The sequence below is a fragment of the Vespa crabro genome, chromosome 2, assembly GCF_910589235.1.
Source record: "Vespa crabro chromosome 2, iyVesCrab1.2, whole genome shotgun sequence".
NCBI classification, from domain to species: Eukaryota; Metazoa; Arthropoda; class Insecta; order Hymenoptera; family Vespidae; genus Vespa; species Vespa crabro.
The window spans coordinates 16399566-16424760 of NC_060956.1; the positions used below are offsets into that span (position 1 = coordinate 16399566).

The 25195-nt window shown below is 35.0% G+C and overlaps 1 protein-coding gene across 3 annotated transcripts in view; it reads right to left on the bottom strand.

The window, feature by feature from the left end:
- LOC124421760 (neurogenic locus Notch protein) overlaps positions 1–25195 on the bottom strand; it is a 188985-nt gene that overhangs the window by 58411 nt on the left and 105379 nt on the right. For 2 of the 3 annotated variants that reach the window (XM_046957342.1, XM_046957345.1), the window contains one exon: positions 23443–23576. The exons of the other annotated variant lie outside the window; for it this stretch is intronic. In XM_046957342.1, coding sequence (XP_046813298.1) covers positions 23443–23576 — 134 coding nt within the window. The remainder of the gene's footprint in view (positions 1–23442; positions 23577–25195) is intronic. 3 annotated transcript variants of the gene reach the window in all.

The following is a 25195-nucleotide window of genomic DNA, read 5'->3' on the forward strand; positions in this document are numbered from 1 at the left end:
GGGCGTGGGTGCGCCCTTCGTGATTTACATATGCGTATTCTATACTTTATTTACTGCGTCCATCATCCTCCATTTATCTGCTCGCGTGTGGGTCGTACTAAGAGAAGATACGAAGAAGAGTGGAAGAGGGAAATCTAGAAAGAGGAAAAGAAGAACGAAAAGCTCGAGTGTCTATCAGCCTCGGATCGTTGAGTTTGTAAGACTGATCTCTTAACTTGAGCCTTGAAAAAAGCAAAAAGAGAGAGAGAGAGAGAGAGAGAGAGAGAGAGAGAGAGAGAGAGAGAGAGAGAGAGAGAGAGAGAGTCAAAGAAAATAATATAAATAAATAAACGAACGAACGAACGGACGGACGAATGAAAAAGTTCTTTTTTTTTTTCCCCTTTATAAATTTGTCTTAAAAACAAGAATGAATTCGTGATTTCGCACGAGTCCGCTTTCTTCTACGAGACGTAACATCGGAAGAGGGCAAAGTTGCGAGAGTAATCGATAGGATCGAAAGAAACTTGGACGATGGTACGAGCGTTCTTCGAGCAAATCATGGGAAGAGTATTCGTGAGAGCGACGCCGGACGTGAACGTTGGAAGAGTAAAGAGGTACTCGTGGATGATCTGTGCTGTTGCAGGGAGATCGGAGAAAGAGGTACGAAGAAGGGAAGGAAAGAAGAGAAAAAAAAGAAAGAAAGAGAGATAGATAGAGAGAGAGAGAGAGATAGGGGGAGGAAGGTGGAGGAGGGGGAGGGGGATAGGGAGTTGCTAGAGAAACCAAGGAGGATGGATGAGAGAGAAACGCAGAGTTTCGGTTCGACATATCAGCCTGAGGTGGTCACGAGCCTTGGACGTCGAGTGAATGGCCACTAGTGGGTGGAACCCTTCCCTTCGTTTCATGTCTTGCCTTCCCCCACCCCTTTTCTTCGTCTCAATACCAAACGGATTCCATCTACATATACCTACTACTTTTCTTTCTACAAATTTCTAGAGAAATATATACCTTTGCCTTTAGTTGTATATATTATAGGTATATACGTCTAATGTAATTTATTCAACGGCGAAATAATTCGATTGAAAAATTTTCTGTATTTGATTCTTCAATGAATGACTTATTTTCTTTTCTCTTTTCTTTTTTCCTTTCTTTTACTTTTATATATTTATATATATTTTTTCTTTTTTTTTTTTTTTCAAAGGAACAATATTATATATTATATTATATATAATATATATTATAAGTAAATATATTAAAATAGGATAATGGGGAAAATAAATGATAAATCGATAGAATAAAAGTAAAAATTAATTATCAAACGTACAATTGAATAATTGATATTATTTATTTGTAGATATAATTTACATCGCGTATAAATTGAAAATATTAATATATTGTTATTTTGTAAACGCATGCAAATAATCGAGATCCCATTTGGTTTTCGAGAAAAAGAAAAAAGGAAAAAAAAAAGAAAGAAAGAAAAAGAGAAAGAATTATAATTGTCGATCATGGTCTTGCAATTAGTTAATATGTCGGACTATATCACGAAGTAACATCGCGTGAATACATACAAGCAATGAACGTTCCTTATCCTACGGAGAATCGAGATTCAACGATGGCTCTCCTTTATCCTCGATGGCAAAGACGATCCTACGATCTGCTTTCTTGCCGATTTGCGCGTTGGTCGAAGTTTTCTGTTCATTAAATGGAAAGTACAAGAAACGGAGTAAAGTAAAGGCCTCTGGATGTAAGCGACTTACACGAAGATTCGAGAGGACAGATAATCGACCGAGACGAAGTTCCAATTGAGAAGAGAAATATACTACACTACACAATAACCAACTATTATTACTTATTACTATTATAACTATGAATAATAATAAGAATAAGAATGAGAAGGAAAAGGAAAAGATGGAATTTAAGATGGAACGAAACGAACGTCGATTTTTACGAAATATGGAATCGTCGTTCGCAATCTTGCTTAGCCAGTGGACTAAGTCGAATACACCCACGCAGGTTCGAAGGTCATGTAGGAATGTGCAAAAGGAAGGTTAAGGAGAGAGTAAGTTGAAGAGAGGAAAACAAGGAGGAGAAGGAAGAGGAGGAGAGAGAGTTGCATATAAAGATTCTCCTTCAACGCGTATGGCTCCACTACTCTTTTCTTCGCTCTCTCTCTCTCTGTCTCTCTGTCTCTCTCTCTCTCTCTCTCTCTCTCTCTGTCTCTCTCTCTCTCTTTCTCTTCTTCTCGTCAACGAAATCGCCGTGACTTGCAGGAACTCGCTTCAGAGATCGAACAAAAACTACTTTGTTCTAAGGTAAACCAAGGCGAGGGCACATATATGCGTTTCTTCGTGCCTGAAAGAGGTGTATCGAGACGAAGAGGGCGGAAAGAGAGAGAGAGAGAGATAGAATGTTCTCCTCTTTTTCTCTTTCTCCCTGGACGAAGCAAAGAAAAAGCGCATCGAATCGGCCGCAAATTGTCTTCGACGTGGCCGCCTCCTTTCCTTTATGGCGCACCCTTTAATCCCCATTCGTTTCTGCGCGACGCCGAAGCGTTGAATTTATTTGCACAAAGCGAACGAGTCAGCCCATAGCTACGTTACTACATATATACGTCTCACGCATACATATACGAGAGATGAAGAGAAACATAGAAAACGTATTGGATGCGACGAATTCCAGAATTAATGACCTTGATTTTACGATATCCGACGGTTCGTTTTTTTTCTGTTTTTTAAATAAATTTACATATATCTCGATTTAACGCTATCCATGTTATAAAAGAGACAAGATATTTCGTAAATTTGATAGGTAATCTTTGAAATAATTATTTAAAATAAAATGACGAATGATTTTTTAAACAACAATATATATATATATATATATATATATATATATATATATAAGTATATATTTTGTTTTTTATTTTTTTCTTCTTTTTCAGAACATTAGGTTGAAATCTTTAACGAGTCTTAACTATTCCACATATTTACATTTCTAGAATTTATCCCAAAGAGAACCTTTCGAGTTCCAGTTTCGGAGTGTAGCATTTTAGCATGCAAGATTTATGGTAACGGAGTGAATACAGGAGGACACAGGAGGACGCTCGTGTATCCGATAACCCAATAGCCGAGCGGACTGTCGCCGCCTGCGGATTTTCCAAGGGGAGACACCGGGAGTCTCGGTATCGCATAAATTTGCATACATAGCCGGTCTTGCTGCACCCTTTCGCCAGTCTTTGCATGAAACAGAGAGAGAGGGAGAGAGAGACATATATACATACATACATACATACATACATACATACATATATATATATATATATATATATATATATACATACATGCATACATATATAAATATATATATGTACATACATACATATATACTTTCGTATGTACATATGCATTTACTGAAACGAGATGAACGATCGTGGCATCGTTTTGTCGCCGTGTACAAACACGTAGGTGGATGTTTTGAATTTCAACAGTTTCAGAATCATTTCACGTTAAACTAAATTAAATAATTTTACAATTTTTAATTGAACAAATGAAATGATATTTTATTTTTATTTATAAACGCATTTTTATACAAGTTAACAAGTGTTGATCTATTTTAAATAATAATAGTAAAATTGATTGTAATTAACTATTAAAAAGTTACTACTCATTTAATATTATGTATTAATTATATATTACATATACAATTATTAAATATTATATATATACGTATATATATATACGAAAACTATTAACCATTCATTTTTATATATTTTAAAAATAATATTAGAATAATGTGATGAATTTAATATTTTATTCTTTCATTGAAACGTTACTATCCAACGAAATTCTATTTCAACAAAGATGATCGTAGAAGAAATCCAAGAAAATAATTATCGTTGTTACGGCAGAAATGAGATGGAAACTAATGCGATCCCACGAACAAGATTAGATAGTCGTAGATTAGAAGGGTGGAGCAAGATGGTGGTCTCGAGGGTGGCTTGCATGCCAAGCATCACCGGACACGGGCATTGCTACGGTGACTTACGCGCTCGCACACGACAAATAAATCTATGCAACGCATTATACGCCATGCTTCCCCCTGTCATGCTGCGATGATTAATGCCACTCGCGTATACGACGCTTCACGTTCATCTTTCTCTCTTTCTTTCCATGCCGCAAGTTCGCCGCTAGAAAATAACTATTCTGCCTTCTCTTTCTTCCATTCTTTCTTTCTTTCCTTCTTTCTTCTTTACAGCCTTCACTGTCGTACTTATTCCCTAGAAAACGTTTAAACTTCGTTTCCGGGAACGTAGAAGACAGGAAAGTTTCTATTTTTCAGTCACGATCGTAGATTTTTTTTTCAAAATAAAATCGCGTTCTTCCATTTAAAGGATAATAAGAATGAATGTATTTTCGATAAAGAATTGAATTATTGAAACGTTCGTACATCCTATTTTGCACGCTTTCTTTTTTTTATTTTTAATAGGATGAATAAAAAAAGAAAAAGAAAGATAGAAACAAAAAGAAAGTAAAGGTAATAAAAATTGGAGTGTTTGGAATAAAGAAAAACGAAATATTGCGGAATGATATTGCTTTTCGTCTTGATACTCATTGAAGAGGATGCACAGAATGCTCAAGGTGCATTCACTATTTACAATTCTTAATGCGTGATTTTCAATCGAACACACTTCATTCAGACAAATCGAAAGGTTTCCCTGTGGAATGTCGCATCGGACATGCTAATGCTTCGTACGCAAGAAGATTGCAAGATGTGAAAGGCGAATAGAGAGAGAGAGAGAGAGAGAGAGAGAGAGAGAGAGAGAGAGAGAGAGAAAGAGAGGGAGAGAGAGAGAGAGAGAGAGAGAGTCTGTATATATATATACGTGTATTTGTGTATTGGCCAAGAATCAATTTGCAAATATAGTCCTCTTCAATTTTAATTTAATTTCAACATTGTATAATGACAAAAAATTCTTTGAAGAAGATATTTCAAAATTTATTATACATATTTAGATCATTTGACTTGGACTATATCGTTTGCTCTTTTTTCAAATCGAAGAATAGAATTCAATAGCAAAGTAAAATAATAATTACGAGTGCTTTTTTCAAAGCCATATAAAATTTACATAATAGGAAAAAAGAAAGGAAGAAAGATAGACATATCGATAGATAGATAGATAGATAGATAGATAGATAGATAGATAGATAGATAGATAGAGATAGAGAAAGATATTCTCGGAGCGGCTCAAGTAAAAGATAAATATAAGAAGAAGGCGTAGTCTTTATTTCTTTTCCTATTCTCTATTTATCTATTTCTCTCTTCTTCTTCTCTCGCTCTTATATTTTCTCGAGGCTCTAAGAGGCCGGATCGTCCTCGTCATCGTCAATATTTAAAGATGATCCACCCGATATGGCTCTGCAAAACCGATACAAGTTCGCCAAGTAAACTGTGGATAAACGAAGAAGGAAAAAAGATGGACGATGAAACACAATTTTCGTTTTTGTCCTATAAAGATTAAATTTCTAATTTAATATCGTATCAAGAAATTTTATTATATTCGTATAATGTATACTACTATCCTTGTAGTAGGATATATCGATTGATTGATTAAGAAAATAATATATATATATAAAAAAAAAAAAAAAAAAAAAGAGAAAGAAAAAAGAAAGAAAAACAGAAAAGATTAAAGAAAGAAAAGAAGAGAAGGAAAGAGATAAAGGAAAAAAGGAAAAAGGAAAAAAGAAAACCCATGATCGTACGCTATAGTATAGTATACGATTTTGTCTTCTCGATCGACACGCTTGTTACAAACTCGTTTTACATACGCGTTCAAAGAAGGGACCGGCCAAAAGGAGAAATGTAAAGAAGAGAGAGCCAAAGGAAAAAGAATAGCATACACGACACAAGTTACGCGGTTAATCTTTCGATCTAACGATCGGTACCTCCCTCTACCACTCGGCTCTCCTTTGCTTACGGTAAGGCACTATGCTGAGATTACGGTAGGACCGCGAAAAAGGGCTTACGAAAAGGTAATTAAGGGAGATAGGAATCGCGGCTTAAATCGTTCTTAGCTTGCCAGTTACAAGAGGTGAACACGGTCCACCTTCGCGTCGTGGGCAAGCTTCGATGCTCTCGCGTGTACTTGGCTTCCTTCTTCTTGCGGTCTCCTCCTATCCTCTCTTCTCTTTTCTTACTCTCTTTCTCTTACTCTCTTTCTCTTTCTCTCTCTTTCTTTTTTCCTCTACTGTGTCGTGAACGCCGCACCAAGAGATATCTGCATCCTCAAGAAGCTATCGAGACGGTTGTGCAACATCCACCACCAAACGTAAAATGTTTTCCTTCTTTCTTTCTTTCTTTCTTTCTTGCTTGCTTGCTTGCTTACTTTCTTTTTTGCTTTTTCTCCTTTCTTTTTCTCTCTTTTTCGCTCTCCTTTACCATGCGAAATAAATCGCAAAACTACCTATCGTCCGTTTTACTTTCCAAAGGAGAAACACACGCGACTTTATCTTTTACTCTCGTTCACTCCAACTCGCATTCCGTTGTTTCTGAAGCAACTTGTATATATCTTCAATGCACCGTTAACTCGCTTGCTCAAAATAGCATAGCCGTTTCTTCGCTTTTAAACTACCGATCGGATTTTGTCTTGTGATAGAGAATTTTTATAGGCATGGATAGACTTGTTTTCTCTATTTTTTTTCTTTTTCTTTTTCTTTTTCTTTTTTTTTTCTCTTATGACTTTACATGTAATTTCGGTGGATTTACAATTATTCCTACAAAATTGTTCATTTTCATTTCGTAATGCGTTAATCTTTAATTTTAATTATAATTGAACGTACGATCTAGACGAAATAGAGATCGCTAATAATTACGATTATAATAATTATATTAAATTTGTAAGCATCTAATGATAGTTTTAGAAATCTAAAAATATTCCTGTAATATCAAATATTCATTTTACAATTTAACGTAGACATTGTAAATTTTTATTTTAATTACTTACAGTTTGACGTACGATCTAAACTTTAATCGTATCTGCAATTAAACGTACCTATAATATACATCCTAATATTTCATTATAATAATACTATTAAAATGAACACGATTTCCCCATATAAACTCAATACATTAAAAATTACATTTTCTATCTACAATTTATCAATAACTAACTTCGTATATATAAGTTATTATAATGAACATGTCCTCCTTTTTATGAATTTCTTATTTGCCTTTTTTTTTTATATATATTTTTTTTTCTTTTTTCGTTTTTTTTTTTTTTGTATCCGTCTGTTTCACTTCATGAATAACGAGGGAATTTCGAATGCCGAAAGATCTCAAATACCATATAACTCTCTCTTTCTCCCAAGAAGCCCCGGTCAAAGAGCGATATCTCGATCGGAATCGATAAGACCGTTCTCTCGCATCTTTCGCGCAGACTTTCTCGCAGGCGTTCGCGCCAGGACGAAGGTGCTAACGAGGTCGTTCTATCTCTTCTCCAACCTTCGTACCGACTTACGTGCCGATCTACCTGCACCTACCTGACTTGGCTTGACTTAGCTTAACTTGGCTTGGCTTGGCTTGGCTTGGCTTGGATTGGATTGGCTTGGCTTGGCTTGGTTTGGTTTGATTTGCCTGTTTGCATGGCTGCTTACCTACCTACGTGCCGTTCCACGGCCTCGTCTCTTAGAGCGCATCCGTTTTCCTCTCGCGATCTTAACGCTATGCCTCGAATGATCGAGCGCCGGGCATACGAAATTGCTCGTAGCACGCGATACCAACCGATCGACTATCCCTAGACGAGCTAATTAGCGTCTTCGTCTATTCTCGCGTTAACTTTACAACCGATTAAATACAATTTATATAAGATTTTATTTATTATTTTTATTTGACGATTTTTAAACTTTGTTACGATTATTTTGCAGACGTTAATAACAGAGATTCTTTTATCTTTTTTTTTTCTTTATCTTTGTTAGATAATTTCTACAATATTAAGAAAAAAAGAATTATATCATTCGTACATATTTGTATAGAGAATAATTTATTATTGTAATATATAATATACGCGCGATATTTTATTCTATTTTAGATTTTATGTTTAATTATAATTATGATATTAAATTTACGATTTATGTTATATTACAGAATGTAAATTAACGATTATAGAAATGTTTTATCGATGTTTATCTAAAAATTCATTAAATAATCTATTGAGAATTACCGACTAAATTTTTATCCATGTTTTTTTAACTAATAATTAAATTTGTTTCGTCATATAAACATACTTCAAAAGGATTTTTCACAATGATCATAACGAATGATTAATAACTAAAAATAAATTACATAAATTACAATATTCATCGATCATACACGTTAACCTTGAACATTATCTTACAACCACCCTCGAGACCCATAATCTTCTTAAATCTTATCTACACTTTCATTATATATCCTATATATCTATAAAATATATAACGCTTAAAATTAAAGAATTATTTTTAAGATTGTATACAAGTCGGCAACTGTGTAGAAAGGCCATTGCACTCTTCCGCATCAGATTCAGAGAGGAGAACCAAGATCGTAGAATAGCAGGCGCGATCCCGAAGGCGGCTTTTCGAAAGGATCGAAGGAAAGGCTCGTGCGAGCGAAAGGACTCTGAAAGATTCCGCGTTGGATAAAGTCTCGCGTTCGTTCCAAGGACCTCAGGAAAGAATAAGAGAAAAAGGGGGGGGAGAGAGAGAGAGAGAGAGAGAGAGAATGGAGAAAGAAGGGAGAAAAAAAGGGCGAAGGTACTGGACACCTACGCGAGGTGACGCATCAATTACGGGAGTAGCGATGGGTTCGGTATATCGGCATCGTGTTTAGATTCTCTCTCTTTCTCTCTCTCTCACTCTTTAAGAAAAATAAGAAGAAGTAGCATATTTTACGCGCGTTAACCTACGGTATCCCTTAACGAGATTCGAAGGAGAAAGACGAAGCCTTAGCAGCCCTTTTCCTTTATTTCCTTTATTTTTCGATGCAGAAGAGAAACGAGTTTCGTATGGAACACGCTGGAATATTCTCCTATCTTGCCTTTCAGGGTCAGAATCGTGTTCCAATTAGATCGCCACGGTGAGACTCTTCGCATTTTTTTTATTTTCTCTCTCTCTCTCTCTCTCTCTCTCTCTCACTCTAACCTTCTACTTGAAGATTCAGAAGAGTGGGGGATTACCCTTTGAATCCGACTAGGGTCTTCTAATAAGAGCCACGTATCCTAGAGACTCCTACTGGCTTACTGGTTGGCGCGCGAGCACCTTCAATTATGTAATGCGACGCGCTCGGATGCATTTTAGCGGTAGCACGGCCATTCGAGGTCATAGGTCGGGAGCGTGGGGCAGGGAAAGGCTCGAACCTATCTTCTGTGCTGGTGAGGACCGAAGATCGAGTGATCGAAGCTCATCGGGTGTTTGTTAAAGATCGAGAGAGAGAAAGAGAGAAAGAAAGAGAGAGACAAAGAAAGAGAGAGAGAGAGAGAGAGATAGAGAGAGAGAGAGAGAGATTCTCTACATGCTGCGTGTATATATACATATATATATATATGTATGTATGTGGTGTGTGCGTGTATATATATATATATATATGCGAATAGAAAAATACTAATCTTTCCTTTTACGCCACTTTCGCGTCGTGGGAACGCTACGACACGTACGTCTCTACGTATGTACGTGAAGCTTTACGAGAGATCGACGTAATACGGTTATTGCATTCTCCAAGATAAACTCCAAATTTACGAGTTCATCTTCTTGTTATAGTATATATCGATAAGTCGAGACAATCATTCAACAATAGTCAATGATAAACGAGGATGTCTGTAACCTCGATTTTTATTATTCATTAATGCCTGCTTATTCGATAACTTTAATTGGTCCGTTAATCGTTCCTTTCGATCCACTAATTGCAAATGTACGGAGTTATATATTTCTTATTTCTTGCGATATCATACTCGTAATATCGATCCAATCGAGATATATTAGCAGACTTTTACTTTAAATTTATTTTTATAACACGACGTTTATACTATTTCTTTCGTTTTTTTTATTTAATTATGAGAGAAATGGGTATGCATATAAGTACGAAAATCAATCCTGAAGTCTTTATAACTAAGAGAATACAGTAACTTTTAACTATTCATTAATTATTTATTTTAATTAACATGTTCCGTATTAAATTCCCATTGAATAGGGAACACTATAATTAATCTTCCAGCGGTACGCTGTTGTTGTTGTTGTTGTTGTTGTTATTATCATCATCATCATCATTATTATTATTATTATTATTATTATTATTATTATTATTATTATTATTATTATTGTTATTATATATTATTATTGTTATTTATCCTAGTTCACGGCAAAACTCAATTTTTTTATTACCACCAAGTAGCATTGTTTATTGTCGAACTCGCGAACTCGTCTTCGTTCGAATTAGTTACGATCGTTTCTACTCGATTTTGTGTCTCTAATTACCGTGAGTAGTTCTTACGATTCCCGATCAGGCAATTAAAGCTGGCGTCCGAACATTTTCTCGCACGCCAACGCGTTCGCCAATTATACGGGATCTCTCTTCCCACAACTTTCGAGAGAAAGAGAAAGAGAGAGAGAGAGACAAATACGTTGTACGATCCCACACGTTGACTCGCACGCGAGTTTTTCTCGCTCTCTCGTGAATTAACGTTAAAGTTAAGAAAGTAAGAATGAGAGAGAGAGAGAGAGAGAGAGAGAGAGAGAGAGAGAGAGAAAGAGAGAGAAGCGGAGCTATCGACGATCATAAGATAAGAAATAAAAAAATAAAATAAAAAATAAAAAAGAATGTATTATACGCTAAGAAAGGATGCGACGATCTAATTGTGAAATGAAAGGAATCGAAAGAAATAAATAAGTATAAGATTTAATAAGAGAATTATTGTAGTAAGATCCGAATGCTTTTCATTAAAATTAAATCATACAAAATCTCTCGAGGAAAAAAAATCATAATTAAGAAAGATGTCAATATATAGGTTTCACGACAAGGTAACTTTCTCTTAGTGCTCGTTGAAATACTTTATGGAAATGATAATTTCTATATTTTTTAACCGGATGTTCTGTTACTATTACAATGAATAGCGTTTTAAAAAATAGATAGATATATAGGTAGATAAATAGATAGAAACTTCTTTATTATAATAATTATTATGTAAGAAAATTAAATTGATAGTTATCCAAAACTTATGAAATTAAGAAAAGATCAAAATATATATATATATATATTCGAAATGAGAAGCTAAAGAGAAACATCAAAGATTGAAGTAACATGTGATAAGAAGAAGAAAACAAGAAGAAAAGAAAGAAAGGAAAAATAAAAAGAAAGTAAAAAAAGGAGGAGGAAAAAAAACGGGAAAAAGGAGAGAATGCTTTTAGCAGGCAGTGAACTTTATCGGCACCTTTTACGGGTTGGCACGTCGATGAAAAATCTTCTTCTTGGAGTCAATCGATCTTTTCTCTCTCTCTCTCTCTCTTTCGCTCTCGCTCTTTCTCTCCTCTTCTTTTTATCTCTTTCTATTCGTAAGAAATGCGGCATACGATGAGTATAAGACAAGATAGTCCAGACGCGCTGTATATTGTCGCAATTAAAGAGAGTTACGATTCCTTTCGTCGCTACGCCGGACGCCAGGTTGGATTAATCGCTCACCGCTACCAGAACGATTTGTTAAACCTCTCTTGGATCTCATCTTTCTCATACTCTCTTCTCTTCTCATCCTTCTCTTTCTCATCCATACATCGCTTATGAAGGGAACGATTAAGCACGGCACGAACGTAACGCGTCTTATTTTCGTTCCAACATTCTACGAGCTGCGGTGAACGAAAGAACGAACGAATGAACGAATGAACGAACAGCTGCGGCTTTTCTAATTGTGAATTTTCACAAAATGAGACCGATTAACATGTTGGCAAGATAACAAATTGATACGAACTAATCTTTAAGAATAAATTACGTAAGTACGTTTGTTTGTTATATAAAAAGTAAAAAAAAAAAAAAAAAAAAAAAAGGAAAAAAAAAGATATATTTTTTATATTTCTCTTCTTTCTTTCTTTTGTTTTGTTTTTCCTTTTTCTTTACGCGACGATATTTTTTTCTCTCATAATTATAATCCCAGTAATTACATAAATGAATAGTATTTGAATAAACGATTACATAAACGTATAATAGATAACGTATAATAAATAATATTAGAGTTCTCTTGTAAATATCAGATAAAGTAACGATTATCATTAATTCTTGTGGAAATTAGCGTGTTAATATAGTCGTTATCACATCGAATGAACATAAACGAGAAGGATACTATCGTTTCTTTCTATTTCTACTTATTCTTATATCTACATAGTGGTATTAAACGATCGAAAATTTTTCCTGTTAAGTAAATGCACGAGTAAGCACGGTATACGCGATAGAGAAAGAAACAGAGAAGGATTATAGATCGAGTATATAAAGGAAAAAAAAAAAAAAAAAAAAGAAAAAAGAGAGTGAAATAAAAAAGAAACAAAAAAATAAAAATTTTGCGAGGGAGAGGATGGTCACGTTTGCAAGAAGATATCGAATCGGCGGCCGGTTCGTTCGAGATGCACACTCGTGCCCATGTTCTTCTTCTCTAATCTTAGCGACTCGCGACTTCCTCTTTCCTTCTCGTATATGCACACACACTGTTCCATGAGTACGTTAGGGTCGCCGTACTCCTCCTCCTCCTCCTCCTCCTCCCTCCTCTTTTTCTTTCTCCTTTTCTTCTTCTCGAACTCCTACACGACTCTAACGACACAGCCAATCCTATCTCCTGCATCGCGAAATAATGAAATTACCCGAAAAAAAGATCCCCGGTAGATAATCGTGGACATAAAAACGGCTTCGAACCTAAGCGAAAGATATTTTTAATCGATTTTAATCGCTTCCAGTATCGTAATATATATATATATATATATTTGCAATTAAATCCCCAAAAGATTTTAGTACAATTAGAAAACGGAATAATTGCATGAATATTTCACAAATATTTACATAAATTATAAAATGAATGAAGATGTTCACAAAAAAAAAAAGAAAAGAAACATTTTTTTTTAAATATTGAATTGATTCATGAACAAGTAGTTTATTACAATAAAATCATAATTGTTTATAAATTGATCCAATAATATCGTTTGAACGTTGATACTTATTAAACGTAACAATTTTCAAATAACTTGAAATAAATAATTTGAAAAGATATACGAACGGCAGCAGAATTTGATTTTTTTTTTTTTTTTTTTTTTTTTAAAGACGATTTTAAAGACAACTGATATTACAATGAAACGTGCGAAAGGATAGGAGACGACGAAGCTTCTTGTCATTAAGACGACTGTGCCATGCCAGTTGAAGTAGTTTACGACTGCAGGTGTACCTTGGAGAATGTCCCTTTACTCTGTAGTTCCTTTCATCCCACCCTCACCTAGTCACGAAGAATTTTCTCTCTTACGAGTTACTGTCACCACCTCTTCGTTCGGAAGTTTGTCGCTTTTGTTGAATTCCAACGACGATCGATCGACGTACTCGAGGTAGTTCTTAAGTTACACGTAGGTAGACACAGCTTTATGGGAACACGGAGGCGCCCAAGTCAGAGGTCAAGTGACTTCTACCACGATGACCTCCAAGAAAACAATGCTCAGTGTTGTGGAGAGAGCGTAGTAAAGAGACCTCGCAAAGGATTATTCGCACGCACGGCTTATTTTTATTCTTATGACAAATTGGAATGTTTCGAACGTTCAAAAATTAGTTGCAAATTTAATACATCTACGTATCTATTACGTAGAACCATGAGATTTATACGAATACAATCGTTTATTTTCATAGATGATTTTTTTTTTTTTTTTTTTTTTTTTTTTTAATTACACGCTAAATCCATACTATATTCTGTTCATTTATAATTAATCGTAAAATTGTAATATACCTTCTGATTTTCTGAACTTCATCTATACATATATATATATATATATATATATATATATATATATATATATATATACAGCTTAAATCGTTATTTTCAAATTTTCAAGATCACTCTTCATTCAATCGATTCCTATTATATAACTTATATTCTTTTATTCATTTAAAAATATTCATCATTCTCATTGAAATACATATATTGCGAATTGACTTTCTATAAATTATACGAGATAGGGTAAGAAAAATAACGAAGTAACAACTTTCTATCGTTATACGACCTTCTCAATAGAAATTCCAAGTTGTTGAAATCACGTGTTCTAGTTCGACAGGAAGACGTATACTCGCAATCGACATCGGTAAACCAAATAAGTAGCCTGGATAAGCGTTCGTTGGTATCTCTGAACAAAACTGGTTTTTCACCGACGACGAATGTCGTCGACCTTTTCCCATTCGAAAAGTCGATGATTTCTCGAGGGGTGAGACAGGATTGATACGAGACAAAATAGAATTTGCACGGGGAGAATTAGATGGATAGGTGGTACGAACATAACAGTATACCACTATATCCATAACGATCCGAATCCCGAGTTAACGATGTCTAACGACTGAGCATCACGATGAAAATCATCATTGAATCTCGATGCGAGCATGGATATTTCAGATGATCGAAGATGCTCACGTATCTCTCTCTCTCTCTCTCTCTCTCTCTCTCTTTCTCTTTCTCTTTTTCTCTATCTCTATCTCTTTCTATGCGCGAGTGTATTTAATAAAAGGCCGGATAAGCCCAAAGAGAAAAGAAGAGAGAGAGAGAGAGAGAGAGAGAGAGAGAGAGAGAGAAAGATTCGAGGGAGAACCTGATATGGTAATGGTAAAATATGAAGACTACGAGGAGGTTTGTCGAGTTCGAAGATGGTATCGAAAGCAGGGAATAAGAACCAATGGAAAAAGAGGAGAGAAAGAGAAAAAGAAAGAGAAAGATAAAGAAGAAGAAGAAGATGAAGAAGAAGAAGAAGAAGAAGGAGAAGAAGAAGAAGAAGAAGAAGAAGAAGAAGAAGAAGAAGAAGGAGAAGAAGAAAAAGAAGAAGAAGGAGAAGAAGAAGAAGAAGAAGAAGAAGAATAAAAAGGTAAAAGAAAGAAAGAGTGAGAGAGAGAGAGAGAGAGAGAGAGAGAGAGACAGCAATAGAAGGAGCAGTAACAGCAGCAGCGGCACACCGCAGTGCGGCTTTACGAGCGAGTCAATGACTCTCGACGGTCTCCATCCTCTCTCTCTTTTTCTCTCTCTCTCTCTCTCTCTCTCTCGCTCTCTCTTTTACTGTCTCTCTCGTACCCATCGTGGACCCGTGGAGCAACTTCCACGGCGGTGCAAAGGCTTCAGTGCAAAAGCGAACGCGGATCTCCTTCTACGGGGTGTGGTCCCCTTTCTATGGAGATGATCTCCCCGCCACACCCCCATTGTATCGATCGGACCCATTGTTTCGAATCGCATACGTATGCTTTCGTGGTCGGACCTTTCGTCACTGACAATGGGAAGAAAAGCGCCGCGTGTGCGTGCACCCGCTTCACCGACCAAGTCGGGATGATAATATTGGATTTGTTATCTTTCTTTTTCTCTTTCTGACACTTCTCTGACGTTCCTTCCTTTCCCTTTTCCTTTCGCCGTTTCCTCCAATCATGTACGTAGGTACCTATTTATTTATAAATTATATACGAATAAATCGTATAATACGATTATTTTTATTTCATAAGATTTTAATCGTCATGATCATATATATATATATATATATATATATATATATATATATATATATATCGTGATAAAGATAAATAAAATGTTCCAAGTCCGTAATAAAGTAATTATTTTTTCATTTTTATTTATAATTTAAAAAGGTTACTACAAATCGTCGGCGTTTATCATTATCGGACGATTAAATATATTTAAAATTCCACGATTAAATGAAAACTTTGACAGTGATCATACTACTATGCTATACGTACTTACGCATGTTGAACGAAAATGAAAATTATTTGTGAATCGATCGAACGTTGTCGTTGTTGGGCGCGGCTTGCTACCAGCAACAACGAAGCGAGGCTCCCGTCCAGCTCGGTTTACATCGCGTGGGTGTGGATTTATCATGCTTTTACTCTCTCTTTCTATCTTACATAGGGACAAAGAGAGCAAGGATGCGTCCTGACACCCTCTCGTTTTTCCCTCTTCGTTGCTCGACGAAGGATAAATACGAGTAGTCTCGGGAGACTTCAGAGATACTTGCTGGAAGAGTAGCTTTATCTCTCTCACTCTCATTCTCTTTCTCTCTCTCTCTCTCTCTTTCTCTTTTTTCTTTTCGTTGCTCTCGACGCCTTTACCATCTCTCACGGCTATCTCCCGCACTCTTCTGGACCATCCCGACGACTCACCTTCCTCGACATAATGAAGCCGCTTATGCTTTATGACGAGGCTCGGCCTGCATTATGCATCCCGCATAACACCCCTTCTTCTCCCCTCACCACTTCTCCCCTATCCCTTTTCTCCCACTAATACTCGGCGCTCTCGCTTCGCCGAATTCCCCGGAGAATCTTGTTGTTACACGGCTTGTAACTTACGTTGAGTCCTCTCTACAAAGATAAAAAAGAGAGAGAGAGAGAGAGAGAGAGAGAGAGGGAGGGAGAGAGAGAGAGAAAGATAGATAGATAGATAGAGAAAGATAGAGAGAGAGAGAAAATTTTGCAGATCGAGAGAAAAAAAGGAGGGTTCTTTGTCACATCTGTCTGGTTTTCATCGAGTACCGCTCGATGACTACTATACGTGGGAAAATTGTTGACTTGTCAGTAACAAGTCTTCGTTTGTACTTATTATTTATTTCTGTCGACAATGATATATGCGATCTATATGTGTGCCTTGTATATCGGTGAGAAAACTCTGTTTTTATTATTTTTTTTTCTTGAATAAATCTAAATATACTTGAAAATTAAAAGTAAAGAAAATTTAAAAGCCATATACCAGAACGAAATCATTTAATTTACGTGAAGTAAAGTCTATCAGATTCTTTACGTTCTTAATAAAGTTTATTTATTGTTTTTTTTTTTTTTTTTTTTTTTTTTTTTTAAGATTTTATAATGAGAATTGAAACGAAATTGTAAAATTAATAAAAAATGATATTTACAAGTTAATTGTTTGAATTTTCATTAAAAGATAAAGAAAAATCAATAAAAAAATATATATATATATATTAGTGTAGTTACGTTAATAAAGTTAAGAATCATTAAGAGAAATTTTGTTGAAATCTTCTTGGAAATTCAAACAATAAGAAAGAAATTATTTCAAAGCTTTATAAGTCGTGCCACGTAAGCTAGAACTGGGTCTTGAGCTCATTTGTCCTACCCACGGCGTGCATTTACGAGAACAAAATGCCACACCAGGGACACCGATACCCACTCACGCGGGCGCACGAACAACGACCGGTATTCGTCACTGTCTCTATCTCGAAACAACGCTGGCTGGTTAGCTGGTTGGTTGGTAGTTGTCGAGCTGGCTAGAGCCGAGATTAAATGTCCTGCTCGGTTGGAACGTCCTGTCTCGGAAGCTCGTGCGAGCGCTTTTTCTTCGACATTGACGTTTTTAAAAGCGAACAACTGGAAGAGAAAGAGAGAAAGAGAGAGACCGGTCACCGGGAGATATCTCGAAGAAGAACGCTAATCGCGAAGGAACGTTTTTTTCCTTTCGTACGTTTTATCGATCGATCTTGTCCTCATCGTGTATCTCGATGAGTTTGAAAGCGACAGGAACTGGCGAATCCTGTTCTTACTTATCAATAAATTGCATCATTTGTTTATATCAACGTAGAGACTAATCCATAATTACAATGATTACTCGTACGTTACCTAATATGAAATAAGTTGTGAAAGTTGTTTTCGATGTATTCATTTTATAGTATTGTACATATCATATATTAAAATTGTATAATTTGTCTATAAGATGAATCGAATCGAGATATGAAATAATAAGTCGACACATCGATGATCATCAAATTTCTATCGATTGTGTTTACGTGTATTAGTAACTATTTTAAATTCCATCAGTTTACTAATACTCGGTAAATATGTATAAACAAATAAAATGATTTTATATAAATCGTTAATGTCACTTCTCGATAAAGTAGGGAGGTTTGTATTTCGTCAACATTTCGATCGAGAGATCTTCGTCAAAGATTAGGTAAAAGAAAGAGGCTGGGGTCCTCGCATCTCTTCTACTACTATCACCTTTATCACCGTCACCGTCACCATCACCAGCACTACCACCTCCATCACCACCTCCACCTACGAACGTGAGGAACGAAGTGTCACGACGATGGGACACGCACGACGAGAGCCTTGACAATGCGCGAGAACGTTTGCTGGACACGTCATCGCTGGCGCTTCCTTCTTCTCTAAGATCCTTCCTGGTTATTAATCTCAGGCGACACTGACCGTGCTAGGAAACATTAGAAACTTGGCTACTAATTTCTTTTTATAAACTTTGTTTTCTTTTCCAAGAACATGAACTTTGATCAATGACCAAAAAAAAAAAAAAAAGAAAAGAAAAATACTTCTCATCTCATTTCTTTGGATATTAAGCATCACATACATATATACATATATACAGATATTATAGATATAGATATTTGAAAGTAATTCATTTCTAAAATAAAATCATCGAGATATTTCAAGAAGCATCTTATGATATACGTCATATCGAGCCAGGACGGAGTTGATTTGCTAAAAGCTATCTTGCTAGTCCGGTCTCTATCTGATAAAGTCGGTTAACTCTATGTAAACTAATTCAACAATCTATGAAAAAAAAATAATAATAAAAAAGTAATAAAAAAGAAAAAGAAGAAGGTGGATTAGTTGGAACGTGAATCTCTCTTTTTTTCTCTCTCTCTCCCCCTCCCCTTTCCTCTCGCTCAATCGGTCAAGTGATTAATCTATGGGCTCACAGGGTAATCGTTTAACTGGCGCTCGATAGAGCGGTTTCTAATTAGCGAAGCGGAATGGAGGAGGCGTGATCCGATCGCGAGACGAGGGAAATCTCGTCTGGAGCGACGATAGGAGCATGCACGCGAGCATGTGTGTATGTGTACGAGAGAGAAAGAGTGAGAGAGAGAGAGAGAGAGAGAGAGAGAGAGAAGGGAATGCGAAGGAAAAGCAGCACGAATGTAGAGAGTGCTCGTGTTCTTCGCTTTGGAAGAATCGGATCTTGTAAATTAAACCATTAAAAGACAGATACGCGACCAAATCGAATCTACGTCCTCAGTACATTAGCCATGATCTTCGTTCATTTTGTTCTTATAAGATTTCTTGTAATTTCTTACTATTCTGAACCGGATATTAAAGTAAATAAATCTTCAATTTATGTTAGAACGCTAATCTAATGTAATTTATAATTTCTTTTTTTTTTCATTATTTCATCATTATACTCTTAATTGTACGACAGATTTGAGAGTGAAAAAATTAATAAGACTTAAAAAAAAGATGAACTTGAAAAATAATAGAGATTTGCCGATATTAATGTTTTATTATTATTTTCTTTTTTTTTTTTTTCTTTCTTTTTTGCAATGAACAAAACATGTATTCTCAAAGATGGAATCCCTTTGATGTAATGTTACGTATTATAGCCAATACTTTTAACAGATGCCATTTAAATCGAAATGTTCGAAATTTGTCGTCGAGTATTATATTGGCTTTTATAACGTACGATTTTCTCTAACACGTGAAAGGAAAAGCTACAAACGTTTAAATATACCTATGGTATGTAGGTATAAACGTTTGAGATAAATGTTCGTCGGATGCTGCAAAGGAACTTCGACTCGTGAAAGTTGACTGTAACCATTCGCACCTTGTTATGTCATACCGTTAGAATGGCTCGAACGAGTATAAAACCGATAATAAAGTTTATGTATAAAAATAACTGAGGATAATCGACGGTCTAATAACAACGATTTTTATATCAAACGAAATGTGACATATAATATATCTTAGTTTCATCATAATTGTTCATTTCTCTATGTCGAAATTAAAAATAAAACGAAAGAACCATCTAACCGTATAACTAATAATTATTAATAAATCGAACATCGGAATACGTCATTAGGTGCTGTTAAATTTTAAATAAAATTCTCCGTCTCAATAACAACGATTTCTTATACGAATTTTAATACAATGTACAAATTAATTCGTTTCTCTGTCGAAATCGGAAAAGGGAAAAGAACAAGAGAAAAAAAAATAGAGAAAAAACTTTGTAATCGTATTGTTAATTAATGAAAAAAGAATATCATTCGAGGAAAAAAATTATGTTTATAGATTCGAGAAAATCTGACGAAATATTACCAATGATTTTTATATAAAAAATTACATACAATATCATACGGAATTTCGTAATAATAATAATAATAATAATAATAATAATAATAATAATAATAATAATAATAATAATAATAATAATAATAATAATAATAATAATAGTAATAATAGTAATAATAATAATAATAATAATGTATCTTTCCATCGAAATTAAAAAGAAAATAAAAAAGAAGGAGTATAAATTTTCCAATCATATTATTAATAAAATAAAAAAATGAAACAAGAGAAAGAAAAGAAAAGAAAAGAAAAGAAACATCATTAGATGCAAATTTTTGTTGTATTCAAGGAAATTGTAACAGACTTAAGTGCAGGACGTTGTTCGTAATAATTCATAGAGATAAAAAAAGATAGATAGATGGATAGATAGAGAGAGAGAGAAAGAGAGAGGAATGGAAAGGCAAGATCGAGGCGAGAGAAGAAGGACAAAAAGGATTACTCTCGAAGGAGCGTGCCTGAAAAGAGAGGCGTTTCTTCTTCCGCTATACTACCGCCGGTAATGATAGAATACAGGGGGCCTAGCTATGGTTCTCGTTAAAGAAAAAAAAATTAAAAAAAAAAAAAAAAAAAAAAAAAAAAAAAAAAAGAAAAAGAAAAGAAAAAAAGCCGGGTAGAATACCGAAATAAAATCCACTTCGCTTATAGTTATACGAGCGTTTCTTGAGTTATGGCTTTCGAGGTGAGCTTCTTAAACGAACGTTTTCCAACCTAAAGGAGAATAACGTGGCATTTTCGTGGTTAATGTAACTCATAAACGAAAGACGCCTCTTCCCTTTTCTCTCTAGGACGTCGAAGAATGGAATAGAAAAAGAGGAAGATATATCCATCAATTTTCTACGAAACTCGCCTACAGCTCAATTTTGTTTCGCGAGATGATCGTACAAAGGATATCCCCAAATTCACCATTCGTTATATATAATAATAATTAATCCCAATTAATAGTTCCATCGTTTAACGAATTCGTACAAATCGTTTAAACCAACCCCGGTCAAAATTAAATACAAATTATCTATAGTATAATATACCGATATTAACCTACTTCACAATATAATGTCTTTTTCTTTCCCTTCCGTTTAACGAGATCACACAAAACGACTATAATTCATATTTATTTACGATAACGAAGGAAGATTAAAAAAAAAAAAAAGAAAAAGAAAAGAAAAGAAAGGAAAAAAGAAAAAAAGAAAAGGGGGGGGGAAAGGAGACAAAAATGGAGTAAAGGTGAATTCTCGGTTTGAAAAAAGGCTCACGCACGCGTTCGAAGGGGGTTTCTGCGTAGGTAAAAAAGGAATAAAAATAAGAAAGAGGAGGAGGAGGAGGAGGAGGAGGAGGAGGAGGAGGAGGAGGAGGAGGAGGAGGAAGAGAAGAAGAAGAAGGAATAGAAGCGTGGTGGGGTCGCCATGGTCGTGGTCAGCCTGGGAAAGAAAGGACAACGCATTGTGATCCAAGGAGCGAGGAGGCCACGCTAGGCTGACCCTAGGCTTTACATTAACCATCCAGCGTGTACACACGCACGTAAATGGCCGCGGTGTCGGCGTGCCACCCCTGCTCTCTTGGCCCTTCGAGATGGCCCTCGGTGGGCCCTCGGTGGCCCTCGCGAGCCCTACCTGTTGTACCGGGTAATCGCTGCCCTGCCTACGAGCCTCCTCCTTTGTCTCTCTCTCTCTCTCTCTCTTTCTTTTTTTTCCTCCCTCTCTCTCTCTCTCTTTCTTTCCCCCCCCCCCTCTCTCTCTCCTTCAAAAGAATGAACTTGCGCAACAGGCCCTCTAACCGGGAACTTTCTTACCCGACGTAAACAGAGTGGAACGCGGAACGTTTCTTTCCAAAAGATGCAACATTCTTTTTCTTGTGAAAATTATCAAGCAAGAAGGAAGATCGCTTTAGGCTGTTTTTGAAATTTGTTTCTTTTGGAAGAATATCCATGTGCCAATGATTATGAGAGATAAAAAATTTGAAAAATCAAAAAGTAAAGAATTTATTTTTATTATGTCAATGCGAAAGAAAATTATAATTAAATAAAATTATAACAAATCCATATAGATATGTACATACATTGTATGACTTAGATCACTTTCATCAATCTCTAGATCATACGTATCAATCGATGTTCAGATATGCATGTGATAATACCTTTTTATTAAACAAATGAAAATTGTCAAACAAACGTCTTAAACGTAATTCCTATTTTTGACATTTTTCTTGCGGAAAGATATTCATGTGCCAGTGATCAGGAGAAATTAAAATTTGAAAAAAAAAGATATTATAATAATCAGGAACTATATATGCATATGACACTATATGATTTAGATCACATACATAATCTTTATCTCATACATACACCGAGAGGTACTTGCTATAATGTATGTTATAGTAGTTCTTTTGAAAATTGCCAAATAAATTCAAAATTTGTTTTGTATTACTTTTGAAATTCTTCCTTGTGGAAGAACATTTATGTATATATATACAGGAGCTATAAAAGTCTAAACTTTTAGATAATAATGTCTGGAATAATAAATATATAATACATATATATATATGTATTATGTTATATATAAGTTATATATAAAACTTAGAAGATTTTCATAATTACCGGTTCACATATAAGTACATTGTTCTCGACTAATATTTAGTACAACGAAAGATACTAGTTGTCTAGTATGATTGATCATGCTGCATGATAGATTTAATTATTTCTTTGATGAATATTCTCCTTGATTAACACATTCTATTTTCTTTCTTATCGTTAAGAGAATGATTTGTTTAGTTTATTAACCTCTTTCAAAATGCAAATTCCGAATTGATCGAAGATTAATTCGAGCAGGTTAAGGGTAAAAAAAAAAAAGAAAATAAGAAAAATAAAAGAAATATAATAAAGATAAGCTACTTGAAAGATTCTTTCAAGCAACGGACTATCGAGTCACGGACAGGGTCGAGGTCAAAGAAGATGGTGAAATACGCGAAAAGATCCCGCGTTCAGATACGAAATCTTTCGTCTTTCATGAAATTGGGTAGATCGTCGTGGCGATCGTGCGTTAAGATAAGCTAGAAAAAAAGAAAAAAAGAATATTCTCGACGGGTCACACTCACCTTCGGGACACAAACACTGGTATTCGAGTTCGTCGATCGACCGACACGAGCCTCCGTTTTGACACGGCGATGGATCGCAGGGAATGTATTCGTTTTCGCAGTTCTGTCCCGTGTAACCGCTCGAACACATGCATCTAAACACACAAACAAAAAAGGAAAAATAAAAGAAAGTAAAACAAATTATTAACGAGAAAGATATCTTTTTTCTTTTTCTGTGTGTGGGAGGGAGGGAAGGGGGAGGGAAGGAGTAAGAGAAATAACGAGTTTTAAAACATCGTGACGTCACACTTGATCCTTAACTTTCCAATCTTTCGTTAATATTAATTACGTAAATAAATAAATACAAAACAAGAAAACAAACGAACTGATTAAAGATAAAGATATTACGCGTTTGATAAATTGTTTTGAAAACGATGACAACTTACGTCAAAGAGAATTTTTTATTTTTGTCAATTTTTCGAGTCCCTTTCATAATCACATTTTAATTAAAAAAAAAAAAAAAAAAAAAAAAAAAAAAAAAAAAAAAAAAAAAAAAAAAAAAAAAAATAAATAAAAGAAAAAATAAATAAGATGATTCACGAAAGAGAGAAAGAAAGAAAAAAAAAATGTATATATCTGTCAAGATAAATCTGAGAACAACGTGACGTGAACGATTCAATTTTTGAATTTGACAATTTTTCGAATCCTTTTTCTTACGGGATATTAATTACAAAAGTGTTGAATTAAATTTTAATTATTTATTTTTTTTCTTCTGTCTCAGTTGAAACGGCGTTACCGTTATACTATCGTCATAAATCCCGAATGGTCCGCAATTGGTACGAAAGAGACTCGTCAGAAAATTACGTAGTTCCGGAACACATGTGCCGCATATGCCCGGATCTTTTGGCGTATCCTTTTATTTCTCTAATTATTAACGCCACCCACAGTCACATGATTTCATCGAAATGAAACATAAAAAGTCATATACATACATACATACATACATACATACATACATACATACATACATACATACATACATACAGACATATAAATACATACATGTAAATACATAGATATGAAGTTAAATACGATAATGTTCTCTAGCAGGAATTTAGTTTCGATCGTAAAAAATTTATAAGATTAGAAATATTTATAATTTATCATTTTATCGTTATAAGAAAGAGGCGGATAAACAATTTTTTGTTTCTCTCTCTTTCTCTCTCTCTCTTGTCCGATAAATGTCGAAAAGGAGTTTTCACGCGAATCGCGAGACGGTAAGTTTTGATAAAGAATGTATAAATATTTTCAAACGATCTCTCCATCTCTCTTTCTCATTTCATGATAGTAATAGTGGTTCTCTCTCTCGTAATAACTTGACACTTGGAATACGAGTCGACGACCGTGGCGATCAATATTTATAATACCGGTTAAAGGAACGATCCACGCGTGAAAGCACGTCGCGAACCAAGCGCAAAAAGCAAATTACGCAGCGTCCTTCTTAATGCGATCTATCTGTATCCATGTTATATGCGTATTAATAAATCCAACTGGATGGTCCTACGAGAAGGATGAAAAAGTCGACGGGTAACTAGATACTTGACGATTACTTTTACCATATCGATTCTATTTGATATATATATATATATATATATATATGTATACATAATTTTTTCTCTATACTCGTTATCCTGTTTGATCCTTTTAACGATAGACGATGATCGATATCTCGAATTAATCTAGAGATTATTTCTAAGCTTTCCGTAGAGATACG